Raw genomic sequence first — 21,815 nt, 5'->3', positions numbered from 1 at the left:
TTGCAGATAAGCTGGCCTCATTATTTAATATTGATCATGTCTGATATCTATTTTGAACATTCACCATTGTCAGTCATTCTACATGACCAAAAACAAGGAAAAGCATCACAGGTCTGCTTTTGAGGTTTTATTTCCTTCTTCGGTTTCAAGCTGTATTTAACAATTTAATCTGATCTGTTACAAGCCCACTGAAAGCAGCCAGGGTGTTTACGTAACATTATATAAAAGTAAAATTTTCAAAGCAGAAAAACTGTTTTTCAAATTCATATAATTCAAAATATTGCATTAGAGATATGCAGTAAGAGTAAAGACTATGAACAAGGACGATTTCAAATGGAGATAAAACTGACTGGAAGAATGAAACCTCAGCAGTCACTCTAATAGTGACCTGCACAACATACGTAGCTCTAAAGCAATATATCACAACCCAGATCTATGCATGGAAATGTCTCTTGAAAGGAGACTTATGGCTACTTCCGCCGTTGATGTTGTGATTCAGCGTGTTTGCACTGCGAAGGCCTGACCTTTTTCATCAAAATGCCACTATTAAGGAACTGCACTAAATCTGCTGTCATTTCTGTCCATGAACCACGAGGTCAACAGCACCGTCATCCTTACTGTAAAAGATTAAAGCAGAACTTCTGCTGCATGTGTGAGTGGAAATGAAAAAGGGAGAAATAAAAGGGAACCTCACCACAAAAAAGTAGAAGAAGGCAGTCCCTCATCATCATTTCTAATTATATCTTCTTCTTCTTTTTTTACCACCACTGTTTCTTGACATTAGTTTGACAGTTTTTAAAATCTATATCTTTATAGAGTAACAAACCTATTGTATGTAAAAGGAGAAGGTGATTAAAAAAAGGGTGACAATAATTAAGAAATGTTACACCTATGTTGTATTTTAGCAGTTGTTGCTATAGTGTAGCTTAATAAAGGAATGAACTGCAAAGACAGAAATAAACAAACTGATGACTTATGTCAAGAAGTTTGACTAGTATTCTAGTTTGTGCAGCAAAATGTGTTCCGTGTTATTAAAGGCTGCTGTGGTATTTTACTCTATGTTGACATCTAGTGGTTTTATTAGGAAACTGTTGTTTACAGCAGTGCAGGAGCCTATGTGAGCGGTTTTAAATGTATCAGGTGTACCGTACAGGTGATGAATGGCTCACTATTTGTCACCTCTCAGGTGAACGGCTGATTCAAATGAGAGGTGAATGAACAAATCATTTGCGGACTTCTCAAAAAGTGAGTCTCCTTGTTGATAAGCAAAGCAGCATACAGGAAAAAGAAAATGGGCCAAAGAGAAGGGCAATGGTGAAATTTAGAAAAGCAGCAGTAAAGTGAGGTGAGGACAAAGTTAGTCACCTCAAAGCTTTCAATTTCAAATCTCATTCTGTTTCTGCCTACACAGTTTACACAGGATGGTCACACTCTATCAGGGTCTAATTTAAAAATAAAGCACACAAAGTCCATGTTAAATGTCTTAAACCTGAATTATTTCAAATGGGCAACAGGGGGCGACTTGTGTGGTTGCGAAAAAGAAAGTGTCCAGCTATTTAAAAGTCTATTTTCAGAACATGTTTTAATTTAGATGGAGAAGACATCAGTCAGCAATCCATTTTCTTCTACTTCCACATCTATGACCAATTTAGAACCACCAATTAACCTAAAGCCCTGCATGACTTTGGACTGTAGGAGGAAGTCAGAATGTTCAGAGGGAACCAGCAGAGAACGTGCAAACACCACACAGAAAGGCCCCAGGCTGGTTTCAAACCTAGGACGTTTTTGCTGGGCGACAACAGTGCTACTGACAGCACCACCCTGTACGTCTTTTTGATCAAGTACAAAGACAATAAAAAGCTGTGAATATATAATGTAGAATTTCATTTTGCTGCATATTTGCCGTTCTGATTTTTGCATTAAGATGGACTAGTGTATACTGTACAGGGCTGCATGAGCTGGCATATCATGTGAAGAAATAAGTAGCATGTACAACTAGCTAAGATCATACTGTGGCTTTAACCCTTTCACGCATAGTGGTTTGTATTCCAGCACACTTGCATATAAACCACTACATTGACACTGATGTGTCACTCCATACCCTGCCACCCAGTCAAAACATATGTTGTCCACCTAAGTGGACATGTAGAAAACTAAATCTTTAAAAAAATGAAGTTCAAAAATCTTGTTTGGATGCCTAAAGATGAATAAAAATAATTTAAAAAAAACCTGATTGAGGTTGTCATATGCATGCATGAAAGGGTTAAAAAGACTTTAAGCTTGACTAAGAAATGTATGTTTAATTAAAGTGAACATCAAAGTTCATGTTCATGCACTATTCGTGTGGTGGGCTATTTTGAGAACTTTGCTTTTAATAAGATCAATACCACAGACACAGGCTCGCAGCTTACATGTGGTATTGCAAAGACGAAAGCTATTGCTCTGTCTGTCTGCCCAAAGTTCAGGACTATAACCATACATTTTGTTTTTTTGATCCACACAGAAACAGACATGTAAAAAACAAAAAAAACAAACTGTAACACATTAACTACATCTTGCCCACAGGTTTCCTAGCAACTTGGTTCTAATGTCAAGGTGTCACCCAGCTGTGACAGTAAGTTATGGTTGAGAAAATCTGGTATAGAAGTAAAACAATTGTCCCCTGCTGTCAAATAGATGAGGAGTTACTCACAGATGGAACCTAAAATAACATCTGACGCTTAGCAGGTGCTAGTTATTTTGCATACAGGGTTCCTCTAAAAATAAGAAGGGGGAAACTGTATTTTTCATGACTTTTGAACATGCAGTACTGCATAGCTCTAACAGTTTTAATGGTTGTTCCTCTTTATTAGTAATGCCAAAAAGGAATTTAATAAATGAAAGAAAAACAAAACTGTCAGGTTGCTCTTTCACTGTGTCAGCACTAATAAAGAAAGAAGCAGAGGTACAGAAACAGATGCTGAATTGTAGCACTACCATGAGGACATCTCCATATCATTCAGGTGTTGTTCTATATACCCTAAATAAATCTGCTGGTTTAGGGCTTAACCTCAAGTGTAATTTCCAGTCAGATCTTGTAATCTGAATTATAGACAGCTATCGGGGAATATTCATAATCTTTATTATTCGTTTACTAAGTGTAGGTTCAAACTGTGTTTTGTATAATGATGATTTACTTTAGTGAAGGTCATAAACCCAGTTACAGTGCAAAAGATACAATCCCTATATAAATATATAGTTAGGTTGTAAATTGAAGCTTCTCATTTTAAAATTTATGGCAATCACTGAACTTTTGGTGGTATAATGTCGTCCTATTTTTGCCTGACATAGGATTATAGCTGCTCAACAGTGCTGGGTCTTGTTTGCTAGATTTTTTTTTCATATTATGATGCACAACTGTGCAACATGTTTGTAGCTGGTGAAACATCTGGACTGTAGGCAGAGTCTTTAGTAGTTTAGCATTGTCTTGCTAAAATATGCACAGCTTTCCCTGAACAAAACATTACATACATGGGAGCATTTATTGCTCTAAAACCTGTGTATACATTTCAGCACTGGCGGTACTTTTCTAGATGTACAAGCTGCCAATTCCGCAGGCAATGATGTACCGCCATACCACTAATGGGTATGAGCACTAATAACAAGGTTGATTGTCCTCTTTAGTATGTAGAAAGTTTTATCCGTTTTTTTTTTTTAAATAATTCTGAAATAGTTCCTATAGATATATCTCATATATATATATATGTATGTATAAAATATTAAGATGTAATAATGAAATTCTTGGCCAGATAACAGTAACTGTTTGTGACATTTTGCTTATTTTGAAAAAGTATATATTACACCTTAAATAAAATGCTATTACAAAGTAAGTTCTACAGCTGTATCTTATTTATATTCTGGCAAATGCCTTTGTCTTCTAGCAGGCTAACATGTTAGCCACTAGCTTTGCACATTCTGTTTAATCATGTATGTGCTTAAAGTGATTTTGGATTAGGGCTGAGTTTATAGGATTAGAACTTTCCACTAGCTGGATGGAGCCTTAAATAGAACAACCTGAAGCTGTCAGTGCTTCAGAGCTGTGGGAGAATCGCGGTTTGACGGCAAAATATTTCAGCGATAGGACCATTTCTGTTCCAGATGTGCAGGTAGGTGTAGTATTGTTGACTGGAATTAACAGCAATGTTTTTTTTAACATTTCAGCATTTGTCTTCATCAATTTTATTGTGTTAAGTCTTTATCTTTTTTTTTTTTTTTTGCCTCTGTGGGCTTCAAACTATCTATAAAAACAGATGAGAATATTAGAGAGGACATTTCCTGTCAGTGAAAACAATTTCCTGCATGTTTGTATATTGAACCATCAGAAAACAACAGAAGATTTATTTATTGATTATACCTTAAATTAACACTGTAGAGCAGATAGAAGAAAACAGAAAACTGATGTTTTTAAATCATGAAAAAGTACTGGGTACAGCTCTTTAGTAAGTCGTTTTCTCCTCCTTTCTGTTAGCCCAAAGTTATTGTTTTTAAAGCTACCCTTTATCAATTTGCCAGCTGTAATAATCTCTATTTTTATACTTCAGAAAGATAATAAAGTGTTTTAGAGCTGGGGGGGGTTTACATTAACTTTCTATCCCAAACATTTTTAAGGCCTTTTTTGTCACGGTTCTGTCACGTTGGACCCAGTATTTTGAGTTCATTATGTTTTGGTACTTTTGCATCATGGATTTTCCTTTATGTTTCTCTGGTACTTGGTGTTTCAGTTATCTTGGTGTTTTTCTATATTATGATTTATGATCTGATACTGTTGTGATTATGATTATCATTTAGTAGCCTTTGGTCAGTGTCAAGTCTGTCTCTGTCTAGTCTCTGTCTTAGTAAAGTGTGTTTTGTTTCCTGTTTTACTTTGAAGGTTCTTGTTCCTGTCTGATGTTAGTATGTGCAGCTTTGTTCCCCCTGTCTCGTTAGCCCTGATGTCTCCCAGCTGTGTCTCCCTCCTGTTGCCGATTTCCCCGTTACTACCCTGTGTATATAAGCCCTGTGTTTTCCCATGCTCAGTGTCGCGTCGTACCATCAGTTTATGCCTGTGTGTTCTTGGTCTCAGTGTTCCGGCCTCACTTTATGTTTGTTTTCCTGCCAGCAATAAAGCTGAGGTTTTTTGAGTTACATTCCATTTTCCGAGTCCTGCATTTGGATCCTCATCTCTGCCTGCCCGCACACAGAGCCTTGACATTTTTAAATAATTGTACTTTTTGTCTTTCCTTAGCGATGGCTGATGTCTTCAGAGGCCTAAACCTCCTTGAAACCCTTAAGGAATCTATTGAGAGCAATAGGTTATCAGATGTTAAGGATGCAGTGGAAGACCTCCTTATCAGCAGGATCAATTTGGGTGTGGTGGGGGACCGTGGGGAAGAAAAAGCCTCCTTCATGAACTCCCTCCGTGGTCTTGGGGCTGGCGATGATGGAGCAGCTCCTTCTCCAGCCTCTGTTCCTCCAGATGGTTTAGCAGGCTACCCTGACCCCAAACACCCTGACTTTCGCCTGTGGGACCTGCCACCTGTTCCAGACATATCTCCATTTGAACCAGAGGGATACATGGATAGATACAAGTTCCTCCGCTACAATGCAGTCTTTATGACATCCACACAGACAGTCCAACCCAACAGTGTAGATGTTTTCTTGGAGGCCCTTTCCCTGCAGCGACAAACTGTGTATTTCATTCTCTTAGCTTCAGTTAAAGATTCAGAAAAGATCCTGGAAGAAAAAAAGAAAGCCAGTCTGGAAGTGCTGAAATCAAAGGGTATGGCACAGCCTAAAGTCTACCTGGTTGCACCAGCCACCCTGGAGAGGTTTGACTTCCCTACTCTGTTAGCAGATATGAGTAATGATCTTCCAGAGATCAAGGCACACGCCCTTGTCTTAGCTCTTCCAACACTCACCTCAGCTCTGGTCACTCAAAAAAAGGAAGCATTTAAAGCACTAGTATGGGCAGCTGCCTCACTGTCAGGTGGGGTATCCGCAATTCCTGTTCCCCTTGTTGCATCTATGGTGGATTCAAGTATAGGAGTGCGAATCTTGACCAAAGCACGGTTATCTCTTTGCCTGGATAATGAGTCCGTGGAGCGATTAGCCCGACAGAGAGGCATGGAACCTACAAAACTCAAAGAGTTACGAAACTGTGTGTTGTCAGTAGAGGTTAGCAAGGGTGAAGTGAAAAGGAGGTTGGCGGCAGCAGAGAAGGACTTGGCCACTGTTTCGTCGAAGCTGCTGGAGATGGCGATGCCTAGAAATGCCCGTTCGGTCAGCCGCTCCTTTGCTGCTATGCTGCAGGCTTTAAACAGTGCTATTGATGAGATGGCAGCTGATGCTCAAAACATACTAGCGGCTGCTCATGCAAAGGGGAAATGAAGTCAATTTTTTTTTCTTCATGTAATGTTCAAAAGTGTATATTTTTCATTTATGATACAAAAGTACACTGTTAACACCATGTGAGCATAAATTCTGCAAATAAATGCCAAGCACTTTAAGATTCTCTGTGCTTGTCAATACAGTGGTGTACACGTGAGAAGTTATTTATTTGTAAAAAATGTTTGGAATCATGTATGATTTTTGTTCCACTTCTCACGTGTACACCACTTTGTATTGGTCTTTCACGTGGAATTTCAATAAAATTGATTCATGTTTGTGGCTGTAATGTGACAAAATGTGAAAAAGTTCAAGGGGGCCGAATACTTTTGCAAGCCACTGTAAATACTCACAAAACAGAAGCTTTCACTTTTAATAACCATGCTTTAAATAGATGAAGTGGGAGGAACTGAATGTGTACTGTAACAAGCTTGTTGAAAACTTCATCTTTACATCTTTACTTTCTAGCTTGACTGGGCATGCAAATATATTCAAAGTTTTAAGTCAACTGTGAAAACTTCCTTTTTGCTACTTTAGGAGGGGGTCATGCATTCTACATACCCTAACTGGATCCTCTAAGGTAAGAATAAGCTTTGGTCTGAAAACCTCTTCCTTGTTCCTTTTACTGCCTATTTCAAGTTGTCAGTAAGTATGTAATCTCTGTCTGTACTGATTCATCACCGCTGCAATGGTTATTGTCTTCTTTTTTTTTATATAGAAAACCTGAAGTTTTGAGTTGAATTATTTCTGATCTGGATTCCAGTTTTCCTTTGAAACATTACCCTTATATCCACAGAACAATGTATTCTTTCATTCTTCTTTCTTCTTATGTGTGTGTAATGAATTGTTAAATGCATAAGTGACGCAAAAGTACTCTATCAATAAACCAACAGCACTATAGTGATGCGTTAAAAACAATTTTTTTCTCCAAAGAACAAAATTTAAATTGCACTGCTGTAGATGTGTGATAAAAATGACCCAAGTGTAACCATTTAATTAACTATAAGGTTTCAAGAAGCAACAGCTTTCTGAAAGCTGTAGCAAACAGGAAGAAGGAAAATCCTGACAGTCACGTATTTGCACTGAAAACAAAAAGCTACCTTGTTATAAGTTGTAAAGCTTACAGTATGACTCAGTTCCATAAAAAAATATTCTTTGTTTTTTGTTGCAGAAATCAAGCTTTAGTTCTATGTGATAATGACAGGTCACACCCTTTGGTGGTTGATTTTGCTGTTTCTAATACAAAGTAGGTGTTTCATTACTCCATAATTAGTGCATTGTTTCCTTTTAACATCTGATTAGGGTCACATTTATTAACGAACTTTCTCACTGGTTTTTGTCATCGCTATAGGGTTTTCTTGTGAAATTCATCCTAAAAATCCCTTCAAATTACAAGACTCTAACTTGACAGCTACAGAGGGGTCCTGCATTGAAATCAAATGTCAAATCATAAAATCTGTCAGTGATGGTCCGGCGTCCTGGTTTTGGATGAAGGATGCAGTTTGGATAAATGGCAGTTTTAGTGCCACTACTATTTTCAGTTCTTCTGAGTCAAAACATCCTGTCAATGCACACTTTGCAAAAAGGGTGAAATATGTCGGCTCTCCATCTGGAAGTTGGAAAAATCCTCCTTCCTCACTGTGTAGTATATTAATTCGCGACCTGAATAAAACTGACACTGGAAACTATTCTTTTAGATATGTAGGAACATCTTCAAGTGATATGTGGACTACACAACCATTTACGAACCTCACAGTCACAGGTAAGAGCAAAGATCAGAGTGCTGAAAGATATACTGTTTTCATGTTTTATATTTTAGAGTACAAAACACTGAACTGAGCTGCTGTGGTTACAGAAAAAATCTGATTGGTTAAAATAATTTGATAGATAAAAAAAAAAAAAACAATGCCTTTTTTAAACTGAAGAAATTGCAACATAGAATTCATACATAAAATTTGGTCAGAAAAAAGTCATTTCACATATTTTATTTCATTAAGATGATAATAATGAACGATTTCTTGTGTGAGAACTCCATTTTCGGCACCTTATTTGCATTCCCCTTGGAAATATAAGTAAAGCGATCCCTTAGGTTTCATTTAATGGAACATAGTACAGATAAACAATACAGCTATATGCATACTAGCCATATTTAGCTAACACCTGATATTCCAATCCTCATGAGTTTTAACTAAGCTAGTAACATCAATGTATGATCCTGCAACAGTTTTTTAAATCTTCAGGGAGCAGCCTTATATTATTTGTTCCTAAAACAAACATATTTGTAGGGCTTGTATGCTATACTTTTAGATTTTATCACATTCCTGTTGTCTCTACCTTTACATTTGCAGAAAATCCATGTCTGCTCACTTTTGAGGAACCAAAAAACGTGACTGAAAATGGCAATGTAACACTTACATGCTCCACATTAAGCTCCTGTACTTCAGGCCTAAAAATTGAAGGTCCTTCGGCATCACTTTCCCAAAGCAAACCAGAGAACCCTAAAAAGACCACACTGAGTTTTAAAGTCACTTGGGAGGATGATGGGAGGATGTTTTCATGCCAAACAGAGAACAATACAGATCCATGTTTAATTCGGAATATCAGCCTCACTGTAGGATGTAAGTTCATAACTGAAAGTTTATTAATGTAATTTCTACTGAAGTGTGGACCTAATTACTACTTTTGTAAAAGATATGAATGATGTTAAAGAGTCTGAGGACTAAGGGAGTAAAATTATTACATTACTTTATTACAAAAATTAGATTATTAAATAATAAAAATTTGAACATTTTGTTAGCTGCCATTATTTCTCTGATAAAAATGAATCTGTGAAACATCTGTTACTACTGTGTCAGAGTCAGATTAGAAGAAAGTGATAAAAAAAAAAATTGATTTAAACAGATCTGCCACCAGAAAATGATCTTGTTCTGCTGCAAGATGAAAAATAGAAAAGTAGTGTGTTTCTGTTTTTTCTAACTCATTTCAGAAAACCTGAATTGGTACAGTGTGACACCTGCGTTGTAATAAATGTGATTAGCTATTTTCACCTTGCTGCATTTGTAAATATATGGATGTATCTGAAATCCAATACTTGTTCTATTCTGTCTATTTCATTTGTGTAAACAATCAACACACGGTGTACCTGTATGCACACTATTTGCTAATCTGTATTGATTTGCCTTTTGAACAGATGCTCCCAAAGACATGTCTGCAAATATAAGCTCTAACATTGTAAAGGAAGGAGAGTCTGTCAGTTTCACTTGCTCTGCTAAAGGACAACCTGAGCCCACTTTTACATGGACTAAAGATGGTCGAGATCTTGACTCAAAGGCCAATTGGATGATCTCATCAATTACTGCATCACAGAATGGATCATATATCTGTAAAGCTGTAAACAAATATGGGAGTAAAGAATTAGTGGTGACTGTCGGGGTTATTTGTGAGTATTGTTTCACATTAATTATATTGATCTATTCTTACAAATTTTTAGAATATGTCTGAATGCCTTTTAATGGGTTTGTATCTCAGTGGTTTAAACTTATGTTGGTGCAGTTTAAGATATTGTCGTTGTATTTGGCATAAGCCTTTATTTTTTATGAGAATCCTGTATTTTAGCATTTTTTTAGTTCTGATTCATCAGCCCAGTATTTTCAGCGCTGATTATTACAATGAATCAACTTTACCAAATACTGACATCTTCTGTTATAGATGCCCCTGATGTTGACATAGAGATTTCACAGAAGTCTGAAAGAAGTCCAAAAACGATTATACAAGGAGATAAAGTCATTTTTACATGTTCTGTAAAGAGAAGCAACCCACCACCAGACTCTTTTACTTGGCAGAAAGACAAAACACATATTGATTCAAAACAGAGAATTGTTGTTGAAAACATACAGCCAGAAGACAGAGGTAAATACACATGTAGTGCCGAGAACACTGTGGGCTCTGGATCAAAAACTCTTCAACTTACGGTTCAATGTAAGTTTTAAACCTCTGTGTTCCATATGTCTATGAACATAACAGAGAAAATAAAAATAAATTAGTGTTGATGCTGTATTGACTGTTTCAGTATCAAAAGTATTCTGAAAGTTATTTACTGTTTTCCAGACAAACCAAGGAAAACTAACATTTCTATCCATCAAACAAGTGTGAAAATTAATACAACCGCAAAATTCACTTGTTTAACTGATGCATATCCAGCCCCTTCAAGCTATTCCTGGTTCCATTATAAGCAGACTGACATCCCCCAGAAGAAGATGCTCATGGTTTTCATAGAAACTCTTCACTTAGAAAAAGTAAAAAGAGCAAATGAAGGATGTTACATATGCAACGCGAGCAACAGCATTGACACAGGGGACACTAGTGAGCCAGTGTGCATAGAAGTATTGTGTAAGTACTCTGCTGACATATTAAAGTTTCTCTGCACTTTGTTTTAGAACTGATTCCCTTTATCAATCAGTACCATCACAGAGAAAAAAATGCATTCATGCTTTTTCAGATTAATGTGATTATTACTGTTGTAGCATAGCGTTAGATGAAGCTGCACTTGCCTAATGATAATTAATTAGTATGTTAACTGTCAAGCAAACTAGTCTGTGTCAAATTAGATATTTTAACCCAAGTAAAAGCTCAAATTTGACTTAAACTGCAACTTTTATACAAAGAAAATAAAAACATGCTGCGTCATTTAGTGAATGCTGGTTCAGCATAGAGCTGACATTCTGTTTAAGGACTGATCTTGTAATATCATTCAGCATGTTAAAAATGATGCTCACAGGTGCTTCCTCTCCACAGTTCCTCCCAATCATACCAATCTGTACATGACTGAGTTGGTCACTGAAGGCGACCCTGTCGAAGTCAACTGCACTGCTGAAAGTTTCCCACTGCCAACTTTCACTCTGGCAAGATATTCTAAATCAAATTCTCAGACTCCAGAATGGAGTTTAACTTTAGACAACTCCTACAAATTTAAGGCAAATTCAACAGACGCAGGCGTTTACACCTGCAAGGCCTCAAACAGCGAAGGAAACCAGTGGAGCTCAAAAAAGCAACTGGTGGTGAATTGTAAGCAATTGAGTGATGCATGTCTTTGTCATATATATGTTACATCCAACACAATTATATTCTGATAATATTCAATCATCTAATAACTAGACAATATCTTAAACTAAAATGTGGTTTTAGTACAATTTCTCAGGCAGTAAAGTTTAGCTGTTCCATACTTTCAAGCTCCTATTTTTTGTTTTTTTACAAAAGACACATCATCAGCTCAGGAAACGAGGTTCAAGAAACATGAGGCATTGTTGCAATATATTAACTACTGTTGTTTTTCTTGATTAACAGATTAGATTATTTTACTGCTGAATTTCAGCTATAATAGAATTTGAGTTGTAAATAATTTAAATATTAAGGTTATGATTTTACAGAAAGATCTTGTGATTAAAAACAAACAAATAAAAATATCATCTCATTTCTTTGTTTATAATTTGCGTTAAATACAGATAGCCCCAGAGAGGTGAAAATAACAGGTCATCCTGATCTTATTGTAAAAGAGAATGAGTCATTAACACTGGATTGCAGTGCCAACTCGTACCCATCAGTAAGCTCCTTCACCTGGATGAAGATGATCGCTGGGACGATGGAAACCACTATAAGCACTGGGACACCGTTCATTGTGGATTCTGCCAGTGTCTCTGACAGCGGGAAGTACCGCTGTACGGCCACAAATAAAATTGGAACGGGGAAATCAGTGCAAGTTGAAGTTAAAGTTAAGCGTGAGTACACTTGAATATTTCAGTCATTGTTTCTCACCAACAACACACGTCTAATACTTTGCTTTGTAATTATTTACTCATTTCATCTAAACTTCAAATATGACATGGACTCTAACAAGTGGTTGATTTTACTGGTTTTAGTTTTTCATTCTGGGATAAGTAAAATGCTTTAGAAAGGTCATTCAGGTTGTGCCGCATGTGCACTTTGGACCAGCAACTAAGGGATATGAGAAAGGAACATTTCTAACTCTACATGAAACAGCTTTGAATAGAGCAACTGTACATTGTCATTTTAAAACTTTCCATATTTAGCTATTCTGTCTTTTTTTGAAGTCATTATTTTGCGTTTCCTTTTCTTCTCTGTTCCTCTGTTTAGATGGTCCAAAATTCACAAAGATTGAAAAAGAAAAGGAAGAGCAGCATGATGAACTGACAGGAGTGAAACTGAGGTGCATCAGTCAGTGCTATCCTGAAGTCACGCAATATTCATGGTACCAGAGGATAAACAAAAAAGAGAGCAAAAATGTAGCAAACGGTACGGATATTTTTGTGAGATCAGACCAGCCTGGGGAGTACTACTGCGTCGCAAAAAACGAAATTGGTGAAAGATCATCTGAGCCAATCAAGCTATTTGACGGTGAGTGAATTCCAAAGGCATTGACCTTTATCTCTACTGTGCATTGTTTTTATATAATAATACATTTAAATTATATTTTTCCTTTTTTAAATACGTACATAAAACTTTGTGGCAGTGTAGAGTGGGGTCATGTTAACAAGCCATCAACATTTGTTTTAACAATATTACATTATTTAATAAGCTCAACTTATTCATGTCCAGGTATTTACAACTCGGTGCCTATTATCCATCACCTACTCCTGCATAATGTCTGTGTACTCAAAGTAAACATGTGTCAGGTTACCCTTAATTGAAAAGTACATTTAAACAGAACAAAGAAAGTAACACTGCCCATTGAACTGTCTTGGTGGAGGTTTGTGCTCTTTGGGTGCTTTTTGTTTTTCTGTGCTACCTGTTCACAAATCTCTCTATATACTGATGTTCTGTCTCTTCTAACCACAGACACAGTTATGAAGATTGTGACGGTCTTCTCGCTTTGTCTTATTTTTCTAATTGTATGCATACTCATCTTTTTGTACAGGTAATATACAAAGTAAATAACAAATAGTTTCCATTAGAAAAACGTGTTCGGGTGATTGGCCTGTATGACTGCTCTTCTGCCCCTTTGTTTACAGACGCAGAAGGAACAATTTAATTCAACAAAGAACTACAAATGTGTGGTCCTGGAGTAGTTTTCTGGTATTAACTCATATGTTAAATCTTTTGAATTGTTAGTGAAATGAAACAAAAATGATGCATTTCCATCTGTAAACTGAATCAGGGTTCCTGGAATGGAGTCAGCAGGAGCAGTGGGAATCAGAGTGGTTTGGCAGAGCCGTTCAGGAGCAGAGATGACCTCTTGCTAAACCATCCATGTCAACCAAATGCCCAACGACCCCAGCGTCATCCAGACAGCACGTAAGTCTGCAGCAGCTCGCACTGTCCAGCTCAGAACAAGGGACTCATTGTTGGCAGGGGAGCTGGGTGCTGCTGCTCACTCTTTCGTCAAAGCACCCATTTAACATCATTCAGTTATGAATGGCACACCCAGAGTCTGCTCAGCTTTTGAATGGTTCTGATTCTGAATGTGCATTTTTTATTTTTAACATCATTATTTTTCCACAGGACTGCATCCAACGTGAACACTGTTTACTCTGCTGTGAATCTGCCCAAAAGCAAACAGGTGATCCAATCATATCAGTGCAAGCTCAACAAAGACAAATCCATTTAAAATGTTTCAGTACTTTAGGGGCTCTGTAGAAAATAATAAAAGTCAAGAGTAGTTTGTAAAGTTTTATCTCCACTAATCCAGCCTTGTGCTTATGCTGTCCCTTACTGTTAATATATATCTGTCAGTATAGTTATTAATTATCCTTCATGTAAGGCATGAATGAACTGATTCAGTTGCTACTCTACATTCATTGACAAGTTCTCTCTGCATTTGCTCAGGCTGCCTCTGCACAAAACCCAATCAAAGGACATGGTGGAAACATGGGAAATGATTCTCTCAACTACGCTTCTGTGTTCTTTGAGAATAGAAAAAAGTGAGAATTCAGTTCTGTATATAAAAGGAGCCTAAATGATATGTTATTACATGACTTCTTTTATGACTATATGTTTTCCCCAGGGATTCAGAGGAGGATGCTGAGTACTCTGTGGTGTCAAAGCCTAAGAAGTCAAAAGTGGTAAGAAAGCTCAAAATGCCTTTTCCCCCTGTATCTCATTCAGTTTATTAGCTTATTTCATTGTATTTGTATATCATATACTCATTGTATATGATATACAAATACAAATAAAAATCATTGTAGCAAGGAAAATTAAGTTAAGGCAAAGTAAAGAATGAAAATGATCTTCAACAAGGGTTATTTTTGTACATCAAATCCAGACACTGTCAGAAATTATGACACCGTTTTGTCACTTTTTGTCATCTAGACAGAACAAGAAGTGCAGGAGGACTATGAGAACATCGGCGAAGAGCTTCCACCCAAACCTCCATATACATATAACTTTGACTCAGAGACAGATACCAGTGAAGATGAGGTGGAGGTCAACTATGCTCATGTGAACATTAAGCCAAAGTCTGGCCACCAGCGAGACTCCAGCAGCAGCAGCAGCAGCGAAGATGAAACTCAGTACTCTCAGGTCAAAATTTGACTAAAAATGCTTTGATCCTATTCAGACATCTCTGCCAGTTTGTGCCATGGACGTTCTGAAATATATTTGCCAGGCTAACTATACTGAACAAGGCTTGTATTACCTCATTGTTTCTTTTTTCCTTCCTGGGATATAATTTTAGCTTCCCTTTATGTATAGTAATAAGTCCCCACAAGCACACAAACCTATCTTTTTATCATAGATGTAAGACTGTTGGGGAAGTGTATATGGATAAGTGATAAAATGAAATGACTGCTGTTGTAAAATTGTGCTCCCATCCTCCTGCTGAGTTTTTTAATGTATATATATCTGTCTTGAAATTAAAGTACTTTACTGTATGCATAGTTCCATTTCATAACCTGCTTTGACACAAGCTGTTGTTTGATGGCAAACTTGGCTGCAGGGCCAGTTACTCTTTTAATCACATAATAATTATGCATTACAAAGTTGTCAATAAAAACAAGTGCCTAACAAGTTTTAGGTTGTACCTGCTTCTTACACACTCCACAAAGGTTTTTTTAGAATTAGACAAAGGTTAGTCATATGCATATAGTTAAAGATTCAACCTCAGCATACAGATATGTCTATTTTTACTAGTAAGACAGGAGAAGAATTTACAGACGAGGATCAAAACCAGGGCCGGAGGGAATGTCCAAACTCCTGGGCTTCTGCTGTCAATTCCTCTAAAGCTAAGTGACCACTTTCTCATCAACCCTTCATGTAAGTCCCTTAGCATCTTTCTTTCTTCCAAAATGAGCATCTGCAAGTGTTTCTTCCTACTTTGCATCTCCTCCATTGCTTGGTGCTTCTCGATGGATCTCAGAATCCACACCAGTCTTAGAGACCAGGCCTTTGATCTCACCTTCCCCGAGCTTGCCCTCTGACCTGGCCTGAAGTTGAGCAAAGTCCACATCAGCATAATGGAGAGAGTCATCCTTGTATTCTGCTGCTTCTGCCTCAAGAATGGCTTTATTGACATAAATCACATCTGCCTTTGAAGAGTTAGTCTACAGAGAAACCACAACAGTGTGTTTCAGTAACACAGAAAAGATGTGTTTTTTTCTATTTCAATAATGAGGTTCACTTTAACTGTGTTTTTTTAAGAGCATATGTTTTGGCATACTATATTCACATTTACTATGCAAGAAAACGTTCATTTTATCATTCAAACAGGACACACCATTAGCTCAGAGAGTCAGAATATGTTTTGGAATCTAAAGAGCTTGGAAAGAAAGACGTCTGGAAGTTTCTTGAAGACGTTTCTTCTCTCAGCTGAGAAGCTTCTTCCTCTTTCCAAGCTCTTTAGACTTGGTCTTTAGACTACGATGACCTGGATGACTGAGAACCTTCACAGACAATATGTTTTGGTGTTTAAATCACACTAACACATTGGCAAGTACACAGGAAGAGCTGGAGGCAAACTCATTCTACCACAGGTGGGATTTTTTTCTTCATCTAACTCATATATATGCATCAACATAAACTCACCTCATTGGTGACTAAACAGTCTGAAATATCCACAAGTCCCTTGTCAAGTGAAACATTGACCTTCCTTTTCCTGCAACCATCACAGAAAGGTGAAAGGTTTAATTCACATTAAAAATTTTACATTGAAATATGCTTTAGGAAAAATACTTTCTCCTTGAAAATTCCTTGCCACAAGGTTAAAAACTCTAAAAGTCGTTATCCCCCTGATAATGTTTTGATTTTGTCACAATTCGTGTATTACACGTGTGTGTTTTCAGCTTCAAGGTGGGCAGATAAAGTTTCATCAGAAGGCTGCCTTGTTAGTAATGATTTGTGGCAGCTGTGGTTGCTCTATAATTAGTCAGCTTACAAAAGGAACCTTGAAATATGTCTGTTATATGCATTTTTGATTATACATGATAATCGTAACCTACTTTGAAAATATCTGGTACCAGTGTTCTGTGTTCCTCACCTGTAAAGGCATATCAGTAGCGGTATGAAAACCAGCAACATCCCCAGTGCTCCCACTCCAGAACCAATCAGCAAAGAAAGAGTATGGAGGACTTAAAAAAAACAAAACAGTCATATCAATCACTAAAAGATGCAAATGACACAACAGAAAAGCCAGATATAAAATGAAGCTTCCTAGAGATTTCTTCACCTAGCTGAGTTTCACTGGAGGATATATTGAAAGCTATACTATCAGACCCCAGGGAGTTGCTGCTCAGACAGACCAGAGAGGGCATGTCTTGGCCCAGGTAGTACAAAGTGATGATGCTCCTCACGCTCGTGCTCCCCAGATTTACTTCCCGAATTGGGATATCAGCAGAGTGATTGACAAGCTCGCCAGCCAGCTGCCAAACCAGGGAGGGAAGCGGGTTCCCCTGAGTGTTACAGGTACATCGGATCTGGGACAAAATCTTCACACAGCGGGAAGAAAATAGGATCTCTGGAGCAACTGAGACAAAGAAGGTAATGGGTTAACTAGGCTTATGGGTGCTTTTCTTGGGGAAACATAAAGGCTTCAAAGGAATGAAAGCAAGAATAAGAGTCTTACATGTGACATCAATGCTGACAGGCTCTGAGCATTCAGCTCCATGGACATTAAGAGCTTCACAATGATATTGATCATCTGAGAGTTTGGTCACATTGAAGGTGAAGTGTTGCTCAAAGCCCACCGCTTCCTTTTTCCTTCCTGCCACCTGGAACCAGGTGAAGTTCACCGCTGCTGGATTGGCGATGCTTGTGCAAGTCAGAGTCACAGAGCTGCCATCCAGCACAGGACCAGAAGGGTCAACAGACACTGAAGTATTTTTAGGAGGATCTGAAAGGAAAATAATGTTCCTTGTTAGTATTGCATCCAAAGACTTTTTTTTACTTGTTTGGGAATGCATATTCAGCCTTTCAGAAAATATATAAATTAGGATGTTCTGGTGCAAGTTTTAGGGCAGAAAGTTATTAATTGATATGCATAATACTTTTTTCTTTTTCATTGTGATTCATATTATTCCTTTTTGATCGAATTAAATGTGTTTTGCTTTGGGGGGGCTTTAATCATACTTTTCTGTACTCTTACAGCTTGATGAGGACACAAATTAAACAAAACAGCTACACATACATTCAGACACTGGCACACATGTGGACACAGTGGAGCTCAGTCATGATGGACTCAGAAGGTTTTGAGGTTGTCACGCAATATGACAATGTGTTACTGTCCATAGCTCAGACACTAGTGTTGCCCTGTTAACAAGTCTTGGCCCCAGATCATGTTGGGTTGAGCACAGCTGGATATACAGTAGAGCCATGTTCAGGACGTGAGCACACTGGAGAAATACAGTTCTGTTGTTTGTTTTCGGTGTAAATCAATGTCTTTACTGTGTTAAATTAACTCACACTGAATGTCCAGCTGAATTGCTGCTGACGTTTCCTCTCCCAGATCATTTTTGGCTGTACAGTGGTAATCACCGCTGTGGCTGGTGTCGGCACCGTCTATGACCAAGACTGGTCCGGGCTCCTTATCCATCTCATTATCTCTGTACCAGGTGTAGTTGGTCACTGGCGGGTTAGAGCGGCTCTTACAGATCAGAGAAACAGAGCTGCCCTCCAGAACTGGACCAGTGGGATCGACGATTACTGTTGTTTCCCTCGGGGAAACTGGAAAAATAAACAAGCATGGGTTCAGTCTATGCTGTGATCCAACATTTATAATCTGTCTTTTTGTTTCAGGCTCACTTACACTGTACGTCAATCTGAGTGATAGAAGAATTCTGGCTTCCATAACTGTTACCGACTCCACAAAAAAACTGACTGTCAACTTCTGACACTGTGGCTGAAAACCTCTTCTTTGATCCCACCACTGACACCTGATCTCCATTCACTTTGTACCAGCTGTAGCTGTCCACGGCTGGATTTGCATTAGTGTTGCAGGTCACGGTCACTGAGCTGCCTTCTTTTACAGGACCAGAGTAACTAACGGATGTGTTATTTGGAGGATCTGTAAGAAAAATATGAAATTGTTAATACACAATCTATCTGCACAGACAGATTTTTTGGGCCACTCATAACCAGTGTCAAGCCTACAACTGGAATGATAAACATTTGTCTTTTCACATCAGCAAAACTGGATTTGTGTTTCTGGAGACCTGCCAAATGTTTACAATGTAACCAAGGGTCTATCCCAGCTGTAGCGCTTGATTGCAACTTGATTGAATGGCAAAACTGAAGCTCATTGAAACAGAGTGACTTTTGAAACTATACAAAAACAAACCTAAACCATCTGATTAGATGTTCTTTTATAGTTTTTTTATTATCCTGGAGAAGACCAAATCAGATAATATCAGACCATAAATAAAATCATGTTATGGCATGAATGCAAACAATAAAAGAAAAGGTGATAAAATATACTCACAAAGAACACTTAGCGTCAGAATTTTTTCATACAGAAGGTCACTTTTCCCAGCTTGTCGGTTATAGACGGCAGTGCAAGAAACTTTTTGTTCATTGTGAAGGTGAGAAGCAGTGAAGTTCATCACAGAGGTCGCAGGATTAGCTTCCACTTCCTCCTCTGTGTCACCTAAAGCGGGCGACCATGTCAGAAGTGGAGGAAGAATGGGACAGTGAGAAACAGCAGAGCAGGTCAATGACACTGCAGTTCCTTCTTCTACCTCCAGGTTCAATGGAGTTATGGTAGGTTTAGGCAGTGAATCTGAAAAGTAGAACAATACAAAAATGACATAATGACCTAAAATGTAGTAAAGATGTGGCTTTATGTGTAGAATAGCAAGAGGAGGGGACAAACTTTGAGTGGATATGAGGACACTTGAAGGAAAGTTAAACTTCAAATCATTGTCACACTGCAGTCTGAAGTAATAGTTGTCATAATGGCGTGGTGGCATGTTGTTGAAGATGGTGGTGCAGTCTTTGTCACGCAGGATTCCAGTCAGGTTTCCTTGCTGGATATTTAAGCTTCCACTTGCACCAGTGAGGCTGGAATCAAACACCGGAGTTCTACTCCAGCCTTTCTTCCAGATAGCTTTACATGAATCATCCAGGAATTCCTCCCATTCTGGGGGCAAGGTGAATCTGCAGCGGATCAACACGCAGGATCCACTCAGTGCTTCTACAGTCTGAGGCAAGAAGACTGCCCAGTTTTGGCATAAGCTACCTGAGTTGAAGCAGCAGAAACATGACATTAGGTATGGTAAAGTAAACATTCTAATTACTGCCAATGTAAAGGTTCTGCATTTGCATCTACATATGTGGAAAGACAGATAAGTCCCTAGCAACATGACTGAAATTAAAATAACATACCTTGAAGTAGACTGCATATAAAGAAAACCTTTATTGCAACCGTCATATTCGTCTGATGATCCGAGTGAGGTACTGGAAACAGGACACTTTTATTGCTTGCTATAAATGTTATTGTATGGCTAACATTCAAACATAGTCTTTAGGACAAGCTGAGAGTCACACTATTTCCATTTTACAAAATGTTGATGTTTTGCTGAAAATAACTGAAATATTGTTTTAAGCCTGTGAGACTTTGTTTGCTTCATTGTTTATGTAATTATTCCCCTTTTTGAAGGTAATAATTAACTAAAATGGTAAATGGTAAATGATGAAAAAGAGGAAGCAATATAAAAATCATCCATGATCTTATTCTTTATCCTCAACAGTATTTCATATAATATTTAGTACTTTTATTAAGGTAACAGTCTTACCTTAAAAGCCAACAGAAGTGTTCAGCATACAGTGTCTTTTCTGGAAAGAAAAAAAAAAGTTTTAAAAAAAATAATTTGAGGTCACAAATCCTGAGATCATTTTAAAGTATACAATCATAAAAATAATATTAATAAAGTTAAAATGAAGGGTTTACAAGCATTAAAGCATCAGTAGTAGTAATCCAACAAGTGAGTCATGTCAGACTGGTAGTGTGTCTGGATGTCGCACACAGCTCTTGTCAGATGTGTCCGGGGAGTGGCGTGTAGCAGAACAACAAGGTTTTGATACTCTCTCTGTATTTCAGCTGTTTTAACCAAGTGCAGAATTGTGCATAATAATGCATTATTTGTATAATGCATTTGATCCCACTGAGAGCTTGAAATGGGAAAGAAAGGTGAATTATGAGCTGATGTTAATATTCTATGACACAATAAAGACAGAATAAAGACAGTTCTGGTACCTTGTACCAGCAACGTGTACCTAATAAAGTGCCTGGTGAGTGTACACAGTGATGTACTTGGAAATAGCTCGACACTAAACTGATTTTCAATGTTATGTTTTTCAGGAGCAAGGGTGATATACAGAACTGCAGTAACTACAAAAGTCAGCAGAAGCAAGACGTGTGTGGGCAAGGGAGACACGTGGAAAGCTGAACATGTTACGTACGAGGTAATGACGGTGAATGAGTTTTAAGTATCTGGGGTCAACCATCCAAAGTAACTGACAATGCACAGGAGAGGTGAAGAAGAGAGGGTGAAGGTAAGGTGGGGTGGAGTTGGTTGAGTTCAGTGTCAGGTGACAAGGCAAAGGGAAGGTTTACAAGATGATAGCGAGACCCGCTGTGTGGTTTGGAGATGGTGACACTGATGAAAAGACAGCAGGCTTTGCTGGAGGTGGCAGAATTGAAAATGCCAAGATTTTCACTGGGAGTGACCAGAATGGACACAACTAAAAATCAGTGACAACTCAGGTTGAGCAGTTTGGGGACAAAGTTAGAGATAGCATAGACCAGGGCTGCCCAATCCCAGTCCTCGAGAGCTACTATCCTGCAGCTTTTAGATGCATCCCTACTCCAACACAGCTGAATCAAATGGTTTGATTACCTCTTCAGCATGCCATCATGTTTGGCAAAGGCCTGATAACAAGCCATTCATTTGATTCGGGTGTGTGGGAACAAGGAT

At 38.0% G+C, this 21,815-nt stretch overlaps 3 protein-coding genes across 8 annotated transcripts; 2 read left to right on the top strand and 1 right to left on the bottom strand.

Annotated features, from left to right (window-relative positions):
* Positions 1 to 4,048: 4,048 nt before the first annotated feature.
* irgq2 (immunity-related GTPase family, q2) lies at positions 4,049 to 7,302 on the top strand. The gene is made up of 2 exons (XM_004551061.5): positions 4,049 to 4,145; positions 5,264 to 7,302. Exon 2 carries the CDS (start codon positions 5,266 to 5,268, stop codon positions 6,403 to 6,405), a length of 1,140 nt encoding a protein of 379 aa, XP_004551118.1. The 5' UTR covers positions 4,049 to 4,145; positions 5,264 to 5,265; the 3' UTR covers positions 6,406 to 7,302.
* si:dkey-24p1.1 (B-cell receptor CD22) lies at positions 6,895 to 15,232 on the top strand. 5 transcript variants are annotated; one of them, XM_076890150.1, is made up of 17 exons: positions 6,895 to 6,982; positions 7,574 to 7,648; positions 7,754 to 8,164; positions 8,751 to 9,020; positions 9,593 to 9,841; positions 10,111 to 10,380; positions 10,510 to 10,791; positions 11,197 to 11,466; positions 11,904 to 12,176; positions 12,553 to 12,813; positions 13,255 to 13,333; positions 13,428 to 13,491; positions 13,574 to 13,710; positions 13,918 to 13,975; positions 14,242 to 14,336; positions 14,420 to 14,477; positions 14,725 to 15,232. In XM_076890150.1, exons 2-17 carry the CDS (start codon positions 7,600 to 7,602, stop codon positions 14,944 to 14,946), a joined length of 3,048 nt encoding a protein of 1,015 aa, XP_076746265.1. In that variant the 5' UTR covers positions 6,895 to 6,982; positions 7,574 to 7,599; the 3' UTR covers positions 14,947 to 15,232. The 5 variants fall into 5 exon arrangements, with proteins under 5 accessions (XP_076746265.1, XP_076746266.1, XP_076746269.1 ...); XM_076890151.1 differs by lacking the exon at positions 8,751 to 9,020; XM_076890154.1 differs by lacking the exon at positions 7,574 to 7,648 and having other exon boundaries at positions 6,906 to 6,982; positions 8,100 to 8,164.
* Positions 15,233 to 15,321: 89 nt separating this feature from the next.
* On the bottom strand, positions 15,322 to 21,620 carry LOC101474675 (B-cell receptor CD22). 2 transcript variants are annotated; one of them, XM_004551059.5, is made up of 12 exons: positions 20,789 to 21,618; positions 20,634 to 20,673; positions 20,224 to 20,295; positions 19,712 to 20,077; positions 19,322 to 19,618; positions 18,650 to 18,907; positions 18,307 to 18,567; positions 17,471 to 17,737; positions 17,075 to 17,371; positions 16,886 to 16,976; positions 16,435 to 16,504; positions 15,322 to 15,953 (listed from the first exon to the last, which is right to left on the bottom strand). In XM_004551059.5, the coding sequence occupies exons 3-12, from the start codon at positions 20,267 to 20,269 to the stop codon at positions 15,723 to 15,725; spliced, it is 2,184 nt and encodes a 727-aa protein (XP_004551116.3). In that variant the 5' UTR covers positions 20,270 to 20,295; positions 20,634 to 20,673; positions 20,789 to 21,618; the 3' UTR covers positions 15,322 to 15,722. The 2 variants fall into 2 exon arrangements, with proteins under 2 accessions (XP_004551116.3, XP_076746271.1); XM_076890156.1 differs by having other exon boundaries at positions 15,322 to 15,836; positions 20,634 to 21,620.
* Between the last annotated feature and the right edge of the window lie 195 nt (positions 21,621 to 21,815).

The sequence above is a fragment of the Maylandia zebra genome, linkage group LG11, assembly GCF_041146795.1.
Source record: "Maylandia zebra isolate NMK-2024a linkage group LG11, Mzebra_GT3a, whole genome shotgun sequence".
Taxonomy (NCBI): domain Eukaryota; kingdom Metazoa; phylum Chordata; class Actinopteri; order Cichliformes; family Cichlidae; genus Maylandia; species Maylandia zebra.
Note: the sequence above shows the minus strand (reverse complement) of the source record. Positions and strands in the feature narration are given on the sequence as shown.

Coding starts and splice junctions, on each gene's coding strand:
- irgq2 (XM_004551061.5), top strand. CDS start 5,266: ATGGCTGATGTCTTCAGAGGCCTAAACCTCCTTGAAACCCTTAAGGAA.
- si:dkey-24p1.1 (XM_076890150.1), top strand. CDS start 7,600: ATGACAGGTCACACCCTTTGGTGGTTGATTTTGCTGTTTCTAATACAA. Junction 9,842..10,110: donor GGTGACTGTCGGGGTTATTT/GTGAGTATTGTT, acceptor CTTCTGTTATAG/ATGCCCCTGATGTTGACATA. Junction 13,711..13,917: donor CAGCGTCATCCAGACAGCAC/GTAAGTCTGCAG, acceptor ATTTTTCCACAG/GACTGCATCCAACGTGAACA.
- LOC101474675 (XM_004551059.5), bottom strand. CDS start 20,269: ATGACGGTTGCAATAAAGGTTTTCTTTATATGCAGTCTACTTCAAG. Junction 20,078..20,223: donor TATATGCAGTCTACTTCAAG/GTATGTTATTTT, acceptor GCTTCAACTCAG/GTAGCTTATGCCAAAACTGG. Junction 16,977..17,074: donor CTCCAGTGAAACTCAGCTAG/GTGAAGAAATCT, acceptor GTTTTTTTTAAG/TCCTCCATACTCTTTCTTTG.